The 16,878-nt window shown below is 42.7% G+C and overlaps 1 protein-coding gene across 1 annotated transcript in view; it reads left to right on the top strand.

Annotated features, from left to right (window-relative positions):
• Positions 1 to 1,280, top strand: part of LOC133424119 (death domain-containing protein CRADD-like) — an 8,222-nt gene extending 6,942 nt beyond the window's left edge. Inside the window, exon 3 of the mRNA XM_061714550.1 lies at positions 1 to 1,280. This exon is cut by the window's left edge and continues 200 nt beyond it. Within this exon, the coding sequence (XP_061570534.1) occupies positions 1 to 96 (96 nt within the window). The 3' untranslated portion in view covers positions 97 to 1,280.
• Positions 1,281 to 16,878: the final 15,598 nt, after the last annotated feature.

Below are 16,878 nucleotides of genomic sequence, written 5' to 3' on the forward strand. Positions count from 1 at the left end.
CGGGCCGGGGGCAGGGACGCCACCCTGGGGACGCTGCTGAGGAGCCTGGAGGCCGCCGACGTCCACCCGTCCGTCCTGGAGGACGCCCTGGGGTGAACTCTGACCTGGAGGACACCCTGGCGCTAGGGCTGAACGATTAATTGCATTTGCGATAATATCGCGATAAGGAATGGGCGATATTTTACCGTTCACGATGTACCATCAAAAAAATTCCCCACGGTAAGAATTTGTCATCTTGCGGTAAAAATGATAAATTCCCGTTGATGATGTTTTTGTGTAAAGCCGGATTTTTGGTTCTGCGTTAAATCGACGCAGAGCCTACGGCGTAGGTTACGCGGCGATGCAACGTACGGTGCGCGTGCGAGAAAGAAAGAAAGAAAGAAAGAAAGAAAGAAAGAAAGAAAGAAAGAATTCCCGTTGATACGTGTTTGTGTAACAAACATGGCGGATCTGAGTCATTCCAGTTTTGCAGTACAGGTGGAATCATTTAATTGGTTTTTATTAATTAAATTTAATTGGTGTAGTTTAGTAGCATTTAGTATCTTTTAGAGCAGTGTTTTGGGGCTCCAAAGACTGAATGTGGTGATAGATTTATAGTTAAAAAGTGGAGTTGAATTGGTATTTTTTTTTATCGTAATTTTTATCGTTATTGGGATAAATGCCAGAAATGATTGTGATACATTTTTTAGTCCATACTGCTCATCCCTAATCGTGATGTGATAAAATGAGATTTTCTAACCGCAAAGGCTGTGATTTTTCAACACCTAAATCTACCATGGCCTCGGTGTTGGGGCTCGGCCGTGTGGGGCTTTCCTCCGCATCTCGCGCTGGGAGCGGGCGGGGAGGAAATATATGAGCGCGAAGTCGGCGTGGCGAGGAGCACGAGCCGGGTGCCGGTGGACCGTGCAGTCGCGCTGTGAGCTGAACCTGCAGCTCATCAGGAGGAGAGGTTAAAGGGCTGCCAGTTGTTCATTGCTGGTTTGTTTTGTTAACTCTATGAGCTTTCTTGGTTTGTTTGCTGGTGGTTTTTTTCTCCCTGTGATTTTTGAGTTTCTTGTGAAGAAGTTCTGAGTTTCCTGTGAGGAAGGTTTTTTTGTTCCCAGTAGGAGTTTTTGTGTGTTTTTCTATTAAACTACGCATCATTTTGGCTAAAGTTTAACCCGGTTTGGTGTTGTGCGATTGGGTTCAGAGAACGACCCATAACACTCGTGTGTACAGACGTGTGTAGACGTGTTAAAGAGGTGAAGCCACAGATTTGTTTTCTTTATTGTTGTAATCTGTGCTTTAAATAAATCTGACATTGTTTATTATAAAACAGACTGATTTATTGCTTGTGTAGTTTAAAAATACATGAGAACAGGACCTTGAAAAAATAATCGCATATTAAATTGCAATATTGAGGAAAAAAATCGCAATTAGATTATTTTCAAAAATCGTTCAGCTATACCTGGCCTGACCTCTGACCTGGAGGACGCCCTGGCCTGACCTCCGTCCGTCCTTCTTCTGGGACTAAAAGTTGCCTTTAAGAACCTGAAACTCTTGTTTTAGAGATGTTTGTGTTTTGTTTTTTTGATACATTTTTTATGAAGAATCTCATGGTAACAAGATGATCGTAGTACTGTCATAAATGGCATAGAGAGTGGAAGCAGTACGGTCAGAGATTCTCTCTTTTTCTTATACTAAAAGAGATGTTTGTGTTTTATACGTTAATATCGACCCGGAAAAGCCGGTTCACCAAACCAGAGACGTTGCAGCTGTCAGGACTTCAGTCTGGACCTCTGATAATAATAATAATAATAATAATAATAATAATAATAATAATAATAATTCATTTTATTTAGAGGTGCCTTTCAGGTCACCAAAGGTCACCTTACAAGTGATGCAAACACACATTTTATAGGTTATACAGTTATACAAAAAAAGCAGCAACAGACAGCATAAACAAAGTACGTAGACCAATAAATATGGAGGTGCTCCTCCCGTTCCCTTCCTCTTCCTGCAAGATGAAGGTACCGGCTGCCTTGTTCTGTTCAGGGATCAGATTAGATCAGGTTAGATCAGGTTAGATCAGGTTAGATCAGGTTATTTATTTATTTATTTAAAGGACAATGTGCAGGTACATTAAAAAGATGGCTGCACCAGAGTTAGCCACAAGCTAATTTCCATCTGTAGTCCTTGACATACATAAATACTACACATTAGGGTTTACAATGACAGTGTTCAAATACAAATACAAGAAACAGACTACTGTACAATGTCCTGAAACCACAATAAAAGATTAACATTTAAAGCACTTAGTGCAAGTACAAAATACAGACTGATTAAAATGACATAGATTAGAATAATTGAACCTAAAATAAGGTTGGATCAAGATAAATAAATCAGAAAATCCAAATGGCATCAGATGGTACCCACAATGGTACCATCTGATGGCCAAATACCCGTCCGGTATTTTCAATGAGAACAGGACTGACTATCCAAAAGCCACTTTTTGACGGCCCTAGAAAAACTATGGATCTATGGATGGTTAGATCAAAACCGCCAACTTGGACGTAGTTTTGTGTCCCGTTGGTTCTCTGAACGTCGTTCACAGAAGTCGGCGTTCCCGAGTTCTTAAAACCAGATGTTTGGTGGTTGTGAAAATGCAGTGGTGGGATCGTAAATCCTTGTTTTTATGCCCCCCCCAACCCCATCCCCCTAAGTGTGTTTATTCTTTTCCTGGAAGTCGACCCAGATTTATTTTATTGTCAGAAAAACCTAGAAGAGAACTTTGATCCTTCAACCAGAGAACAAAACAACACGGATCAGGACCTGGATCTGAGTCTGAGTCTGGCTCAGATCAAATGTTACTGATTTAAATTGGACTGAATTTGGAGATGAAACCTGAATTTTACATGTTAAAGATTGAAATGACCATTATAGTAATCTGATTACAACATATCACATTATTTACCATTATAGTAATCAGATTACACCGTATATCAGCATCACTGAAATGGACCTAATGCTTAATCAATCACAACGATATGCAAATATTATCCATATATTTATTCAAACAAGGCCGTTATAAACACAAAACTGTATTTAAATACAGACACATGCAGATGACCTGGACAGACCTGAAGAGACCAGACTTTTATGAGCTTCTTATTAGCTTCTAACTGGAAGTTTAAATGTTGTTTCTGCTGCAAAAACAAAACTGGGTCAAGTCGGTTGTTTGACAAAAGTCCCCAATATGTAACAGACACGAGTACCTGCACACACACACACACACACACACACACACACAGAACCGGAAACGACCACTTAATAAGTAACCGTCCCTTAATCTCGATTCAGACTTTATCTCTGCTACAACAGATGTTTCGCCTCATCAGAACCGGGTTTGGGCCCCACGAGGCCGGCCGGTACCGGCCAGAGTCCTCATAATGTGACAAAAACATAAACACACACACACACACACACAGGGGCGTGGCCTCGGACCCAGGAATTCCTGAACGACCTGCAGGATCTGATCAGCAGCAGCTTCTGCAGCTGCAGGTTTTAAGGTGGACTGACGGGTTCAGGAGCTGCTGCTGCCAGAGACCGTTTCCGTTGTTTTACCAGGAAAATGAACCAGAGTTTCAGTTTTTAACCCCTGAAAGGTTCTGAACGGTTTATGAGAAAATAAGATAAGATAATAGTTTATTTCTCCCTCATTGGGGAAACTCACTCGTTTAGCACCAGTACACTAACACACACGTACAGGGGAGGGGTAAAAAAAAAGTAAAAAAGTAGAAAATATATATAATTACGAGCAGTACTCGAGTTGTAAAAAGAAATCAGGGGGGATGGTGGATTTTATCAAATGGGGACAGATAATTTGTGCTGATTACAAATAATATAATATTACAAATAATAGCACTGACCAAAACAGCTGCAGAAATACTGCAGGAATGACATAGCAGCAGTTAAATGCAGCCTTCTGTAAGCTTTAAATATCCACTGGGCTTACATCTAATACATCAAAACACAACAATAAAAAACACTTTTCTGAACTTATCAATATGACTCTGTCCTTCACAGGATAAGTAAAATGGATCACTGCAAAAACTCAAAATCTTAACAAGAATATTTGTTTTATTTCTAGTTAAAATGTCTCATTTTAGTAAAAGAATCTCATTACACTTAAAACAAGACTCATCACTGGAAAAAAACAACAGTTTTCACCTGTTTCAAGTTGATTTTCACTTGAAATAAGTAGAAAAATCTGCCAGTGGAACAAGATTTTTTTTGCTTGTAATGAGAAGATAAATCTTGTTCCACTGGCAGATTTTCCTACTTATTTCAAGTGAAAATTTACTTGAAACAGGTGAAAATTGTCAAATAAGTTATTTTTCTGGTGTTATTTTTCTGGTGATGACTCTAAATGTTAAAATAGCAGTAAAACCACATTCATTGATGAAATGACATAAGGGATGGAAAGGAGGGATGGCAGTTTTACAGGGGGGGTGATTTGGACCGTTTTTATTTCAGGGGGGATGCCATCCCCCCATAACCCCCCTCAACTCCAGTACTGATTTCGAGATATAAACAGTATATACAGTACATTGCAATGGAAGTAGAGGTAGTGCGAGAGAAGAAAAAAAAATACTGCAAAAAGGTAAAATGTGTGTGAGGTAGACAGACAGATATTGCACATCTGTGAAATAAAAGTAAATTAAATAAATAAAGGCTTATTAAAAAAAAAAAATTAAATAGTTCAGCTCAGGCGGGTCTACCTGCCACCAGGTGTCTGAACACAGACATTTAAATAATAAACATAATAATTATTTATTTAATAAACACCGAAAAATTTCAGATTAAAACTAGTCTTAAACTGAAGTATTTAATTTTTTTTTCAGTTTTATAAACCAAAACTGTAAATTACTCATCAGAATTTTTTTTTTCAATCAAACAAAAAAAATTAAAATCATGTTCAGCTTATAAAGAAAATAGAAGATGATCTTTCCAGATGGAGCTCTCTCCCCATTTCGCTCATGGGTAGAATAGCCACCATTAAAATGATGGTTTTACCAAAAGTAAATTATTTTTTCTCAATGATACCATGCAAACCCCCTCTTTCCTGGTTTAAATCGTTGGACTCATATGTATCAAAATTTCTGTGGAAAAATAAAACTCCACGTATTAGTTTAAAGACATTGCAAAAATCCAAAGAATATGGAGGTTTAGAATTACCTAATTTTCAGTATTACTTCATAGCCAGTAAGTTACAGTATATTGTAAAATGGTCAAAAGATCATCCTTTAGATAGTCAATGGCTGGACTCAGAGCAAGTGTTTTGTAATGAACTAGAAATCTCAGAGTTACCATTTATTAGTCAAAGTATCAAACGTCATCAATGTTTCAAAAGCATTAATATTAGCACAACTTTATCAGCTTGGTGGGAATTTCTTAAAATAGCTAAAATTTCACTTTTTCCATGTGACCGTACACCCATATGGAACAACCCAGACATCGTGAAAAATGATAAAAAGATGGTTAACTTCGTTCAATGGAGAGATCAAGGAATACGGTACTTACAGCACGTAATTGTAGGAGGACAGTTTGTACCTTTCAATACACTTATTGTTCAATACGGAGTTAGCAGGAATAAATTTTTAGAGTATCAACAACTTAAGGCAATAATAAATAAAACATACAAAATTAGCCAATTAGATTTAAAACTTCCCGCTAAGATAATAGATTTATTGAATCTAAGCACTTTAAAGTTGTTATCAAAACTCTACAGGTTAGTGTCTAAACTGGACGATTCAGTCTCTCTCCCGATCTCTAAGTGGGAGGCGGATCTCTCTCTTAATACCGACCAGTTTTCTTGGTCACAAATATGCTTAAATACGTTTACTATGACTAAAAACCCAAACCTACAACTTATACAGTACAAAGTTCTTCATAGAATACATTATACTGGACAAAGGATGTTCCAGATGGGCTTTGTCACCTCTAATATCTGTTCACAGTGCACAGAGAACACCCCAGATAATTATATGCATGCTTTATGGTTCTGTACACCGGTACAGAGGTTCTGGAAGGAGATTTGTGAGGATTTATCCACATGGATCAACCACAGAATCCCAGTGTGCCCCACGGTATGTATATTAGGTCACCTGGGAGACACTCAAATAAATCCTAATTGGACACACCGGGTTCTCACTGCCTTATGTATCGCAAAGAAAACCATTCTAGTAAATTGGAAACAAAAATCCAGTTTATGTATCAACCATTTTAGGAATCTTTTATCAGATCATATTAGTAGTGAGATAATGTCTGCCTCCACTGAACAACATTCGGCTGAATTGCACTCTCTGTGGTCCCCGTTTATTGGCTTCGTTACCTAGTGGGGGCGGGGGGGGTGGTGATCTCGTAGCCCTTGGGGTTGGGGGTCGGCTTGGGGGGTCTGGGGCGCGGGCCTCTGGTGGCCCCTGGGGGGCGGTGGGGGGGGCCGCGGGGCCCTGTCCCTAGCCGGTGGGGGCTTTGGGGGCCTGTGGGGGGGGTTACCTCATGGCGGTGGGGGGGGGTGGCTGGGGAGGGCTCGGGCGGGGGGCTGTGGCTGGGGCGTCTCCGGGCCTCCCGGGGGGGGCGGGGCCGTGGACGTGGGGGTCCCACCCGGAGGGCCCGGCCCTGCCTGGGTGGGGGGTGGCTGTCTGCGCTGGGGGGGCATTGCTGCCTTGGTCCTCCGTCGCTGGGCGGGGGCCAAGTGCCCCTGCGGATGTGGGGACTCCGGGACCCTTGGGGTGTCCGCCGGGGTGGCCTCGGGGGGGGGGTGGGGCCGGGTCCGGGGAGCGGGCCTCCCCTGACCGGGGGGTGCACGGGCGGGCGCGACGGCGGGGTGGCACCATTCCCAGGTATCTATGTCTTATGTTGTCAGTATGAATGGGAGGATGTTGGACCGTTTCCCCCTCCGTCTGGGGGCTCCGGCGGCGCCGGGGGCGCCCTTGGAGGTACGGTGGGGCCCTTGCCCGGCTCGGGGGGCCGGCCCCCGTCTACTGGACGGCCGGTGGGGGGACGCGGGTGTCTTATCAGGGCCGGCTTTGCTGGTCCTGCTTCCTGGCTTCGGCCTCCGCTCCCCCTCTTGCCCCCCCTACACGATTCATACGCACATAGGCGAAAGGCGGGGGGTCCGGGTCGTGGGGGGCACTGTCCCGCGGGGCCTGGCACTCCCCGCCTCACGGTTTTAACAGCAAAATAGACACTGCACATTCAACACTTAATAAATACATTTGACAAGGACACGTAGTTCGGGAGGGGGGGGGGGGTCTGTGTCAATCGATACTTGGCCCTCCCTCCTCCCTGTTTTTATGGCATTAATCACATGCACTCAACACAAGGGGCGGGAGGGGGTCCCACATCACCCGCGTTCCCTCACCGGCCTGGGCCTGGGACGGGTGGGTCGGGTTACCCGGGCCTGGCGGGGCCCGCCGTGCAGCCTGGGGTGCCTTCTGGCGGTGCTGGATCCCCCCGGGGAGGGGGAAACGGTGCGTGATTGTATGTCTGTGTCGGTGAGAATGCGGTATGGAAGGGTCCTGCCATTGAGGATTTGAGCCTCCATTGGCAGGACATCAAAAACTTAATAATTTATCAATATTATATTATACAAAGATGGTTATTATTATTATTATTATTAGTATTATTATTAGTATTATTATTATTATTATGTATAGTATATTATATTATTATTAGTATAGGTATCGGATAGGTGAATGGATGAATGAATGGGATGCCTGGGTCTGGGGCCCTCCGTTGTCGGGCCTGCGCGGGTGTCGCCTTGTTGGGGGGTTCCCTCTCTCCGGGCCCGTCTCCGGTCCCCCCCGCTGCCTCTACGGCGGGGCGCCCCTCTGGTCTTGGAGGGCCACTTTCGTGGGGGACGGGTGCGCCTGCCCGCGTCGGCGGCCGGGGCGGCTCTGTCTCTCCGGGCAGGCTGGCCCCCTGCCGGGTGGGGGTCGTTGGCCTGAAGGGTGAGGGCCTCCTGGCCGCGTGTCCGGCCCGGACCGGGTGGCCGGGGATTGCCTGGGTCGCGGTCCGCCGCCGCGGGATCCCTGGCTGCTTCTTTCCGCGCCGTGGGGGCCCCGCCCGCGGGCCCCCTCGGCCGCCGCCGGGTGGGGTGGAGGCCTCGCAGGCGGTGGGTTGCCTCCCTCCTACTGCTCCCCTCTGTGGGCTTGCCGGTGGCCTGGGTTCCGGGCTCTTCCTTGTCGGCCTCTGGTCTCGCGGGTGGCGGGGTTGCTCCCCCCCCTCCCCCACTATAGATACACTTCAGGTGGAGCTTTGTTTGGTTTATTACACACACACACACACACACACACACACACACACACACACACACACACACACACACACACACACACACACACACACACACACACACACACACACATATAGTCATTTAGTCACATGCATACACACACACACACACACACACACACACACACACACACACATGCATGATCATATACATACACACACACACACATAGACATACACACTGGCTTGTTCACCTGCATGCTGGCTCTCTAGTTTTTGGGTTTAGGTAGCGGTAGCGATAGCTTAGCTCAGACTGCGATCAGATCTCAAGATTTAGGTCGATTGCTGTTCGTGTTTTGGATGGCTCCGTGCCGGTTTCGTGCTTTGTTTGTGGTTTTTTTGTTGCAGATTTCCAGTGCTTGACGTGTGTCTCCGTGTGTTCCTGCTTCCTGGATTGGCAGTGGATGTCGTCACCCCCCACCCCCACCCCCTCCCCCCCCCAAAAAAAACAAAAAAAAAAAAAAAAAAAAAAACACTGGGTTTGTATGTGTATATTTATGTATGTGTACGCATATGTGTGCGTATATATATGTATATATTACATATAGTAATAATGCACATATATACACTTTTGGTTTCTACCGTCATGGTATCAATCAATAATATGTGTGCAGACAAGGTAAAAAAAAAAAAAAAAAAAAAAAAAAAAAAAAAAAAAAAAAAAAAAATTAAAGTAATTAAATAGGTGATAACAAAAATATATTACCAAAGTATTATTAAACCTAAAACTGGAATCAGAAGCAAACTTTCAATACTCACTTTAAACGAAGTAACCTGGTCAAATAAAAGTCAAATAAAAGAAAAACAAGTCAAAATTATCAAATAATTACAAAGTAAATAAGTAAAAAAAAATTCAATTGACATTCTAAATGAAATAAATAATTTTGGATTTTATAAATCTGACAAAACCTTTTTAAGTTAGATTTCTGTTGTTTAAAGAAATTAATAAAAAAAACAAAAAGAAACAAGATGAGCTTTGTGATGTTAAAGTTAAGAGTTAGTAGAAAGAATTAGATATTTCAATTCAATTAAATTCAATTCACACATTATTAGAGACACATCTCGAGAAGAGGTCCATAGTACCATAAAATTATACATACTGTATTTACACTAACGAACAGATGACTGGCACTACAGCTCCTTGGGACTCTAAGAAGCCTCATACAGTCATTATAAGCCACAGTTTAGCCTCTGCATGCTGCTTTTCTTGTTGCGACACCACAAGTGGCCAGTGTATAGGGATGTACAATATGTCTTAAACAAAGAAATTTTAACATCCACCGAGCACATGCTGAATTTGCGCAGCAGCATATTAGCTTGGGCATACATTCTTCAACACTGTCTATAAATATCTCTGTCATCAGGGAGATCATTAGTCATACAATGGCCGAGGTATTTCACCAGAGTCTGCCAGAAAGAAGTCTGGAAAAGCTAACTTTCTATCTCCCCGGCTACGGACAATCATCACATTACTCTTCTTTGTTTTATATTTAATATCATATTCAGAGCCGTACTGAGAACATGTCCTCAGCAGGTGCTGGAGGCCAGCACTATATGGACTGAAAATAACAAGATCATCCATGTACATTAAGTGGTTAACAAGTATATATTAGTTAGAAATGGGGGGAGATTTTTTTTTCATTATGCACTTCGAGAAAAAAGTTGAAATGTCGAGAAAAAAATGTCGAGATTAAAAAGGAAAGGAAAAGGGAAGATAAAAAGAAGAAAAAAGAAGAAAAAAAGGAAAAAAAGAGAAAAAAGGAAAAAAAGAAGAAAAAAAGGAAAAAAAAACTGTAAGCCATGATCAGCCATATTAAAATAATAAAAGGCTTGCAATATTTCAGTTGATTTGTAATTAATCCAGAATGTATGACATTTTTGCATTACAGAAAATAAAGGACTTTATCACAATATTCTAATTTTCTGAGACAGTCCTGTACATCACCTATCATGCAACCTCTTCCACACTTATTCAACTGCACAGAAAGGTCCTCCATATAAATATTAAACAGGACCGGTGACAAAATCCCCTCCCTGCCAAACACCATTAGTAACATGGAATGGAGCAGATATAGAGCTTCCCCACTGTACTTTCATAGTCTGCTGTGCATACCAGTACCAGTATTTAAGTGTCTTATTGTTAATTTTCCTTCTGATAGTGGAGCAAGAAAATAAAATAAAAAAGCTATAAATAAAGCAAACCAAGAACGCTGCGGAGCTCTGTGACCGCCACTAGGGGGCAGCAGAGCCGCGCAGGAACCCGTTCACGGACATCTGCAAAGGTGGGATGTGTAAACATCTGGCTGGAGGAGCCGCAACTCCAACACCCCACGTGGTGGTGACGTCACACCCGTTCACCATAAACATGACGTCATCCATCCAGATCATGCAGCATCCAAACTTGAATATCAACATTGATCTGCATCTTCACTCCAATTAACTATTTGCAGATTGATCAGATTTTTAGACGATTACAGGACTGTCTCAGAAAATTAGAATATTGTGATAAAGTTCTTTATTTTCTGTAATGCAAAAATGTCATACATTCTGGATTCATTACAAATCAACTGAAATATTGCAAGCCTTTTATTATTTTAATATGGCTGATCATGGCTTACAGTTTAACATTTTTTGAGATAGGATATTTGAGTTTTCTTAAGCTGTAAGCCATGATCAGCAATATTAAAATAAAAGGCTTGCAATATTTCAGTTGATTTGTAATGAATCCAGAATGTATGACGTTTTTGTAATTGCATTACAGAAAATCACAATATTCCAATTTTCTGAGACAGTCCTGTATGTTGATGGTCCCTTTTTAACTGAAACCGTGTCACGTCTTGGGGGTAAGGTGTGGACCCAAACGCAAGAGAGCAGGAGGCAGGAGTTAAATGAAAAAAGGATTTATTTAACAAAAAAAGCCAAACTAAAACGTTGCCGAGCAGGATAAAAAAACTTAAAGAAACAGGGATCAAAACTTGGAGGAAAACCGTGGCAGGAAACATGGGGAACAAACAGCACGGTCCGACAGGGAACAAGGGAATGACAAGACCAGATATACACAGGGGATAACGAGACATGACGAGACACAGGTGCAGACACAATCAGGCCAGATGGGACACAGGCGGGGCAAAACAGAAACTGAAAGCTTGGGGGAATGTCAAACCTTGACAAACCGGGTACCAGTCAGGGACATGCAGAGACCTTTGGAGGGGCAGGTGCTGAAATTTAAAAAGGGACACATGGAACACGACTTTAACACTTTCAGACTATATCTTTGTTACATTTGTTACGTTGTTACATTTTAATACAAAACACTGTTTTGTATTGTAATACCTGCTCTGAACTTCTTAAACCTTACCCACGACAAATACCCCGTATTATAATAACAAACTAAAACTTTTCTTTTCTGTCAGGAGGCAATAAAGGTGGTGGAACTGTATCGAATACACCAAGGTAATTTACAAAGGTAATTTATTTAAACAATTCTTCATTTGAGCTTCATTCTTTTGTTTTTAGCCGCCTGATTTATGTGTGACGGTCCAGAGACCGAGCCTCCTTCCTGTTTCCTGTTTCCTGGGCCAGAGACCACCGGAACCTCCTTCCTTTTTCCTGCTGGACGGTCCAGAGAACACTCGAGTCTCCTTCCTGTTTCCTGCTGGACGGTCCAGAGAACACTCGAGTCTCCTTCCTGTTTCCTGCTGGACGGTCCAGAGACCACCCGAGCCTCCTTCCTGTTTCCTGTTTCCTGTGTGCCGGTCCAGAGACCGAGCTTCCTTCCTGTTTCCTGGTCCAGGGATGCCCGGGCCTCCTTCATGTTTTATTCAAGAGTTTTCCGACTTATTAACATCAATATATTCCAAATACAATACCATTTTAATAACTGGGGTTTTTAGCCTGCAAAATTATTATGCAAATTAGTTTTTACATCTTCTGAATGGATTTTAAACGATGCGTCACACAGCCGACCCACAACAGCGGACACACCCTGGATCTGGTCCTGGATCTGGTCCTGGATCTGGTCCTGGTCTTCGCCCGTCTACCGGTCTGTTGTCAGACACTATGGTCTGTTTTACTATCACCGGTTTTATCCAACAGTGAGGACGATGAGGAGGCAGATTTAACTCCTGAAGTGGCAACACGTCGCACCCCAGCGCAGTTTTTACTGTGATTATTTTAACAGCAAACTAAAGTCAACCATCAACGCTGCAGCACTTAAACAGTAAAAGTTCAAACCATACCACTGAGGAGAAATGAGAGGATCAAACTAATGAAAAAGAAAAGCAGAAAGAGAATGGAGGAAAACAAAACGAACCAACTAAACATTTACAACAACACAGTAAAACAGGCCAGAAGCCTCAATTTTTCATACCTCATCACACAAAACTTTTTAAAACAGTCGATCTTTAAATAAACACAGATTTTTTATTTTTTTTATTATTTAACACCTTGCAAGCTTTACCAAATGAAGATCCTGGTTAGCTCTTTATGTACATTTTGCTCTCAGAATAAAGCAGGAACCTTCATGCAGATGGTCTGGGAACCTCATACCAACCTGTTGCAAACTTCTGGCAATAGTTGCAACTGCATTATCCTCCATAACAGTACAGAATATTCCAGTAAACCCCCAAACACTAATTTTAAATAATTTATCCACAATTAATGCTTCACTATGTCAAAAACGAATTTTGCTTGCTGGCCTAACAGCAGCAAAAAGGATAATTGCAGTAAGATGGAAACCACCACACAGGCAACATCTCCCTTTGATATTTGACTTTTCTTGATATTATTTATCTGGAAATATCTACACCCCCAATCCATAATGCAAAACAACTAAATATTTTATTTTGGTATATTGCAGCAGATCAAATTAAAGCCAAACTTGAAAGATGTATTTAAAATTGATATAGACTACCTTGTTGCAGCTATCCTTGTCCAGTTTTTGATTATTATTTTTTTACACTATATTTATTGAAATGTTTTCAATTATTACAACAATACAGTTATCTATAAAATGTACAATAAAATAAAAAAAAAAACAATGAAAAAAACACACAAGCATAGCAGACATAAAGATACAGAGACAAAAACAACAACATAAAAAAACATTACACACAAAACTCAAAACAAAAGAAAAACAAAAACAGAATCCTCCCTACATTATCATTCAACAGAATCATCCAGTACAGGTCCCAATGGATTACTCCTCATAAAGCGCATGAACTGTCCCCAGATTTCCCAAAAGTCAACAGATTTCCCTTTCATGGCATATGTCAATTTCTCTAATGCAAGACAATTTGAGAGTTCTTTGTACCATTGCTTGATGTCTGGTTTGTCTGGGTTCTTCCAAAACAATGCTATCGTATGTTTCGCCTGGAGAAGAGAGTAAGTTATAGTACTGATGACGTAGAACCAGTTTACGTTCTTTTACACTGTATTTTAAAGATTAAGTCATGGATGGCAGATAACTTCTTACAGCTTAATGTGGAAAAAATGAAGTTGTAATTATTGGTCCTGAAAACAAGAGAGAGATAATTTGACATAAAACTGCTAACTCCTAAGTGAGAAATCTGGGCCGGTACCCCGTGGTTAGTTACCCCCCTATTCTGCTAATCTCTGGCATCCTGATTTCTTAACTTGATTGATTGAGTGATTGATTGATTGATCAATCACTAAAATTGATTGTGGTTGTTCTTCACCTGGAGGTGAAGGATAGAGTCTGATGGGACGTTCAAGTGTTGTGATTGGATATCTTTCAATATGTAGTGAAGATGAACAAATGATTCAGAAAAATAATGATAGTGATTCAATAAAATGAAGAAAAAAGGGGAAAACATTGATTTGATGACAAAAAGAAGATGGATGAATGGACGGACGGACGGATGGATGGATGGATGGATGGATGGATGGACGGACGTATGGCCAGCCACCGAAACCGGAGAGAATGAGGGACGGCACCAGCAGGGGAAAAATTTATGGGGAACTTTTCCCCTCTTTCCTTCCCTCCTTCCTTCTGTCTTTCCTTCTTGGTGCTTGTATTTATCTGTTTTTCAAGTTTTTTCATTTCTATCATGGCCTCTGATTTTTCTGACAGAGACTGGAGCCTGATGTCTATGCAGACACCCCCGAGGAGGAGGATGATGAGGACGGAGGATGATGGAGGATAGATGGACGCATTGACGGATGGATGGATGATTGGATGGATGGATGGATAATTGGATGGATGGATGATTGGATGGATGGATGGATAATTGGATGGATGGATGATTGGTGGATGGATGGATGGACTGATGGATGGATGGATGGATGGATAAATGAATGGATGGATGGATGGCGGACAGACATATGGACGCATTGACGGATGGATGATTGGATGGATGGATGGATGATTGGTGGATGGATGGATGGATGGAAGGATGGATAATTGGATGGATCGATGGACGGATGGATGGATGGATGGATGATTGGTGGATGGATGGATGGACTGATGGATGGATGGATGGATGATGGATGGATGGATGGATGAATGGATGGATGATTGGTGGATGGATGGATGGACTGATGGATGGATGGATGGATGGATGATTGGTGGATGGATGGATGGACTGATGGATGGATGGATGGATGGATGATTGGATGGATGGATGAATGGATGATTGGTGGATGGATGGATGGACTGATGGATGGATGGATGGATGGATGATTGGATGGATGGATGAATGGATGATTGGATGGATGGACGATTGGTGGATGGATGATGGATGGATGATTGGATGGATGGATGGATGATTGGATGGATGGATGGATGGATGATTGGTGGATGGATGGATGGACTGATGGATGGATGGATGGATGATGGATGGATGGATGGATGGATGGATGGATGATTGGTGGATGGATGGATGGACTGATGGATGGATGGATGGATGGATGATTGGATGGATGGATGAATGGATGATTGGATGGATGGACGATTGGTGGATGGATGATGGATGGATGATTGGATGGATGGATGGATGATTGGATGGATGGATGGATTGATGAATGGATGGATGGATGGATGGACGATGGATGGATGGATGGATGGACAAAAAGATGGACGAATGGATGGATGGATGGAAGGACGGATGGCTGGACACATTGAGGGATGGATGGATGATTGGATGGATGGATGGATTGATGAATGGATGGATGGATTGATGAATGGATGGATGGATGGATGGAAGGACGGATGGCTGGACACATTGAGGGATGGATGGATGGATGGATGGATGGAAGGACGGATGGATGGATGGAAGGATGGATGGATGGATGGAAGGACGGATGGATGGATGGATGGATGGTTGGATGAGAGATGGATGGATGGATGGACACATTGACGGATGGATGGATGATTCGATGATTGGATGGATGGATAATTGGATGGATGGGTGGATGGATGGACAAAAAGATGGACGAATGCATGGATGGATTGAAGGACGGATGGATGGACACATTGAGGGATGGATGGATGATTGGATGGATGGAAGGATGGATGGATGGAAGGACGGATGGGTGGATGGATGGATGGTTGGATGAGAGATGGGTGGATGGATGGATGGATGGTTGGATGAGAGATGGATGGATGGTTGGATGAGAGATGGGTGGATGGATGGATGGATGGTTGGATGAGAGATGGATGGATGGTTGGATGAGAGATGGATGGATGGATGGTTGGATGAGAGATGGATGGATGGATGGTTGGATGAGAGATGGATGGATGGTTGGATGAGAGATGGATGGATGGATGGACACATTGACGGATGGATGGATGATTCGATGATTGGATGAATGGATGATTGGATGGATGGATGGGTGGATGGTTGGATGAGAGATGGATGGATGATTGGTGGATGGATGGTTGGATGAGAGATGGATGGATGATTGGTGGATGGATGGTTGGATGAGAGATGGATGGATGATTGGTGGATGGATGGTTGGATGAGAGATGGATGGATGATTGGTGGATGGATGGATGGATGATTGGATGAATGGATGATTGGATGGATGGATGGGTGGATGGTTGGATGAGAGATGGATGGATGATTGGTGGATGGATGGTTGGATGAGAGATGGATGGATGATTGGTGGATGGATGGATGGATGGATGGTTGGATGAGAGATGGATGGATGATTGGTGGATGGATGGATGGATGGATGGATGGATGGCCACCACAGCCGGAGAGGATGAGGGAGAGCAGAGAAAAAAAATGCAACGTGTGATTTATGTGGAACTTTTCCTCTCTTTCCCTCCTTCCTTCCATCTTTCCTTCTCGGTTATTTTCTTCTTCTCATTTATCAGTTTTTCTGAAGATTTAAGTTTTTTTCATTTCTATCATGGCCTCTGATTTTTCTGACCGAGACTGAAGCCTGATGCAGACACCCCCGAAGAGGAGGATGATGAGGAAGGAGGATGATGGAGGATGAGGAGGGAGGATGAAGAGGATGAGGGAGGATGAGGAGGAGGAGGGAGGATGAAGAGCAGGAGGAGGACCGTAGGGCGGG

Source organism: Cololabis saira, chromosome 23 (assembly GCF_033807715.1).
Source record: "Cololabis saira isolate AMF1-May2022 chromosome 23, fColSai1.1, whole genome shotgun sequence".
Taxonomy (NCBI): domain Eukaryota; kingdom Metazoa; phylum Chordata; class Actinopteri; order Beloniformes; family Belonidae; genus Cololabis; species Cololabis saira.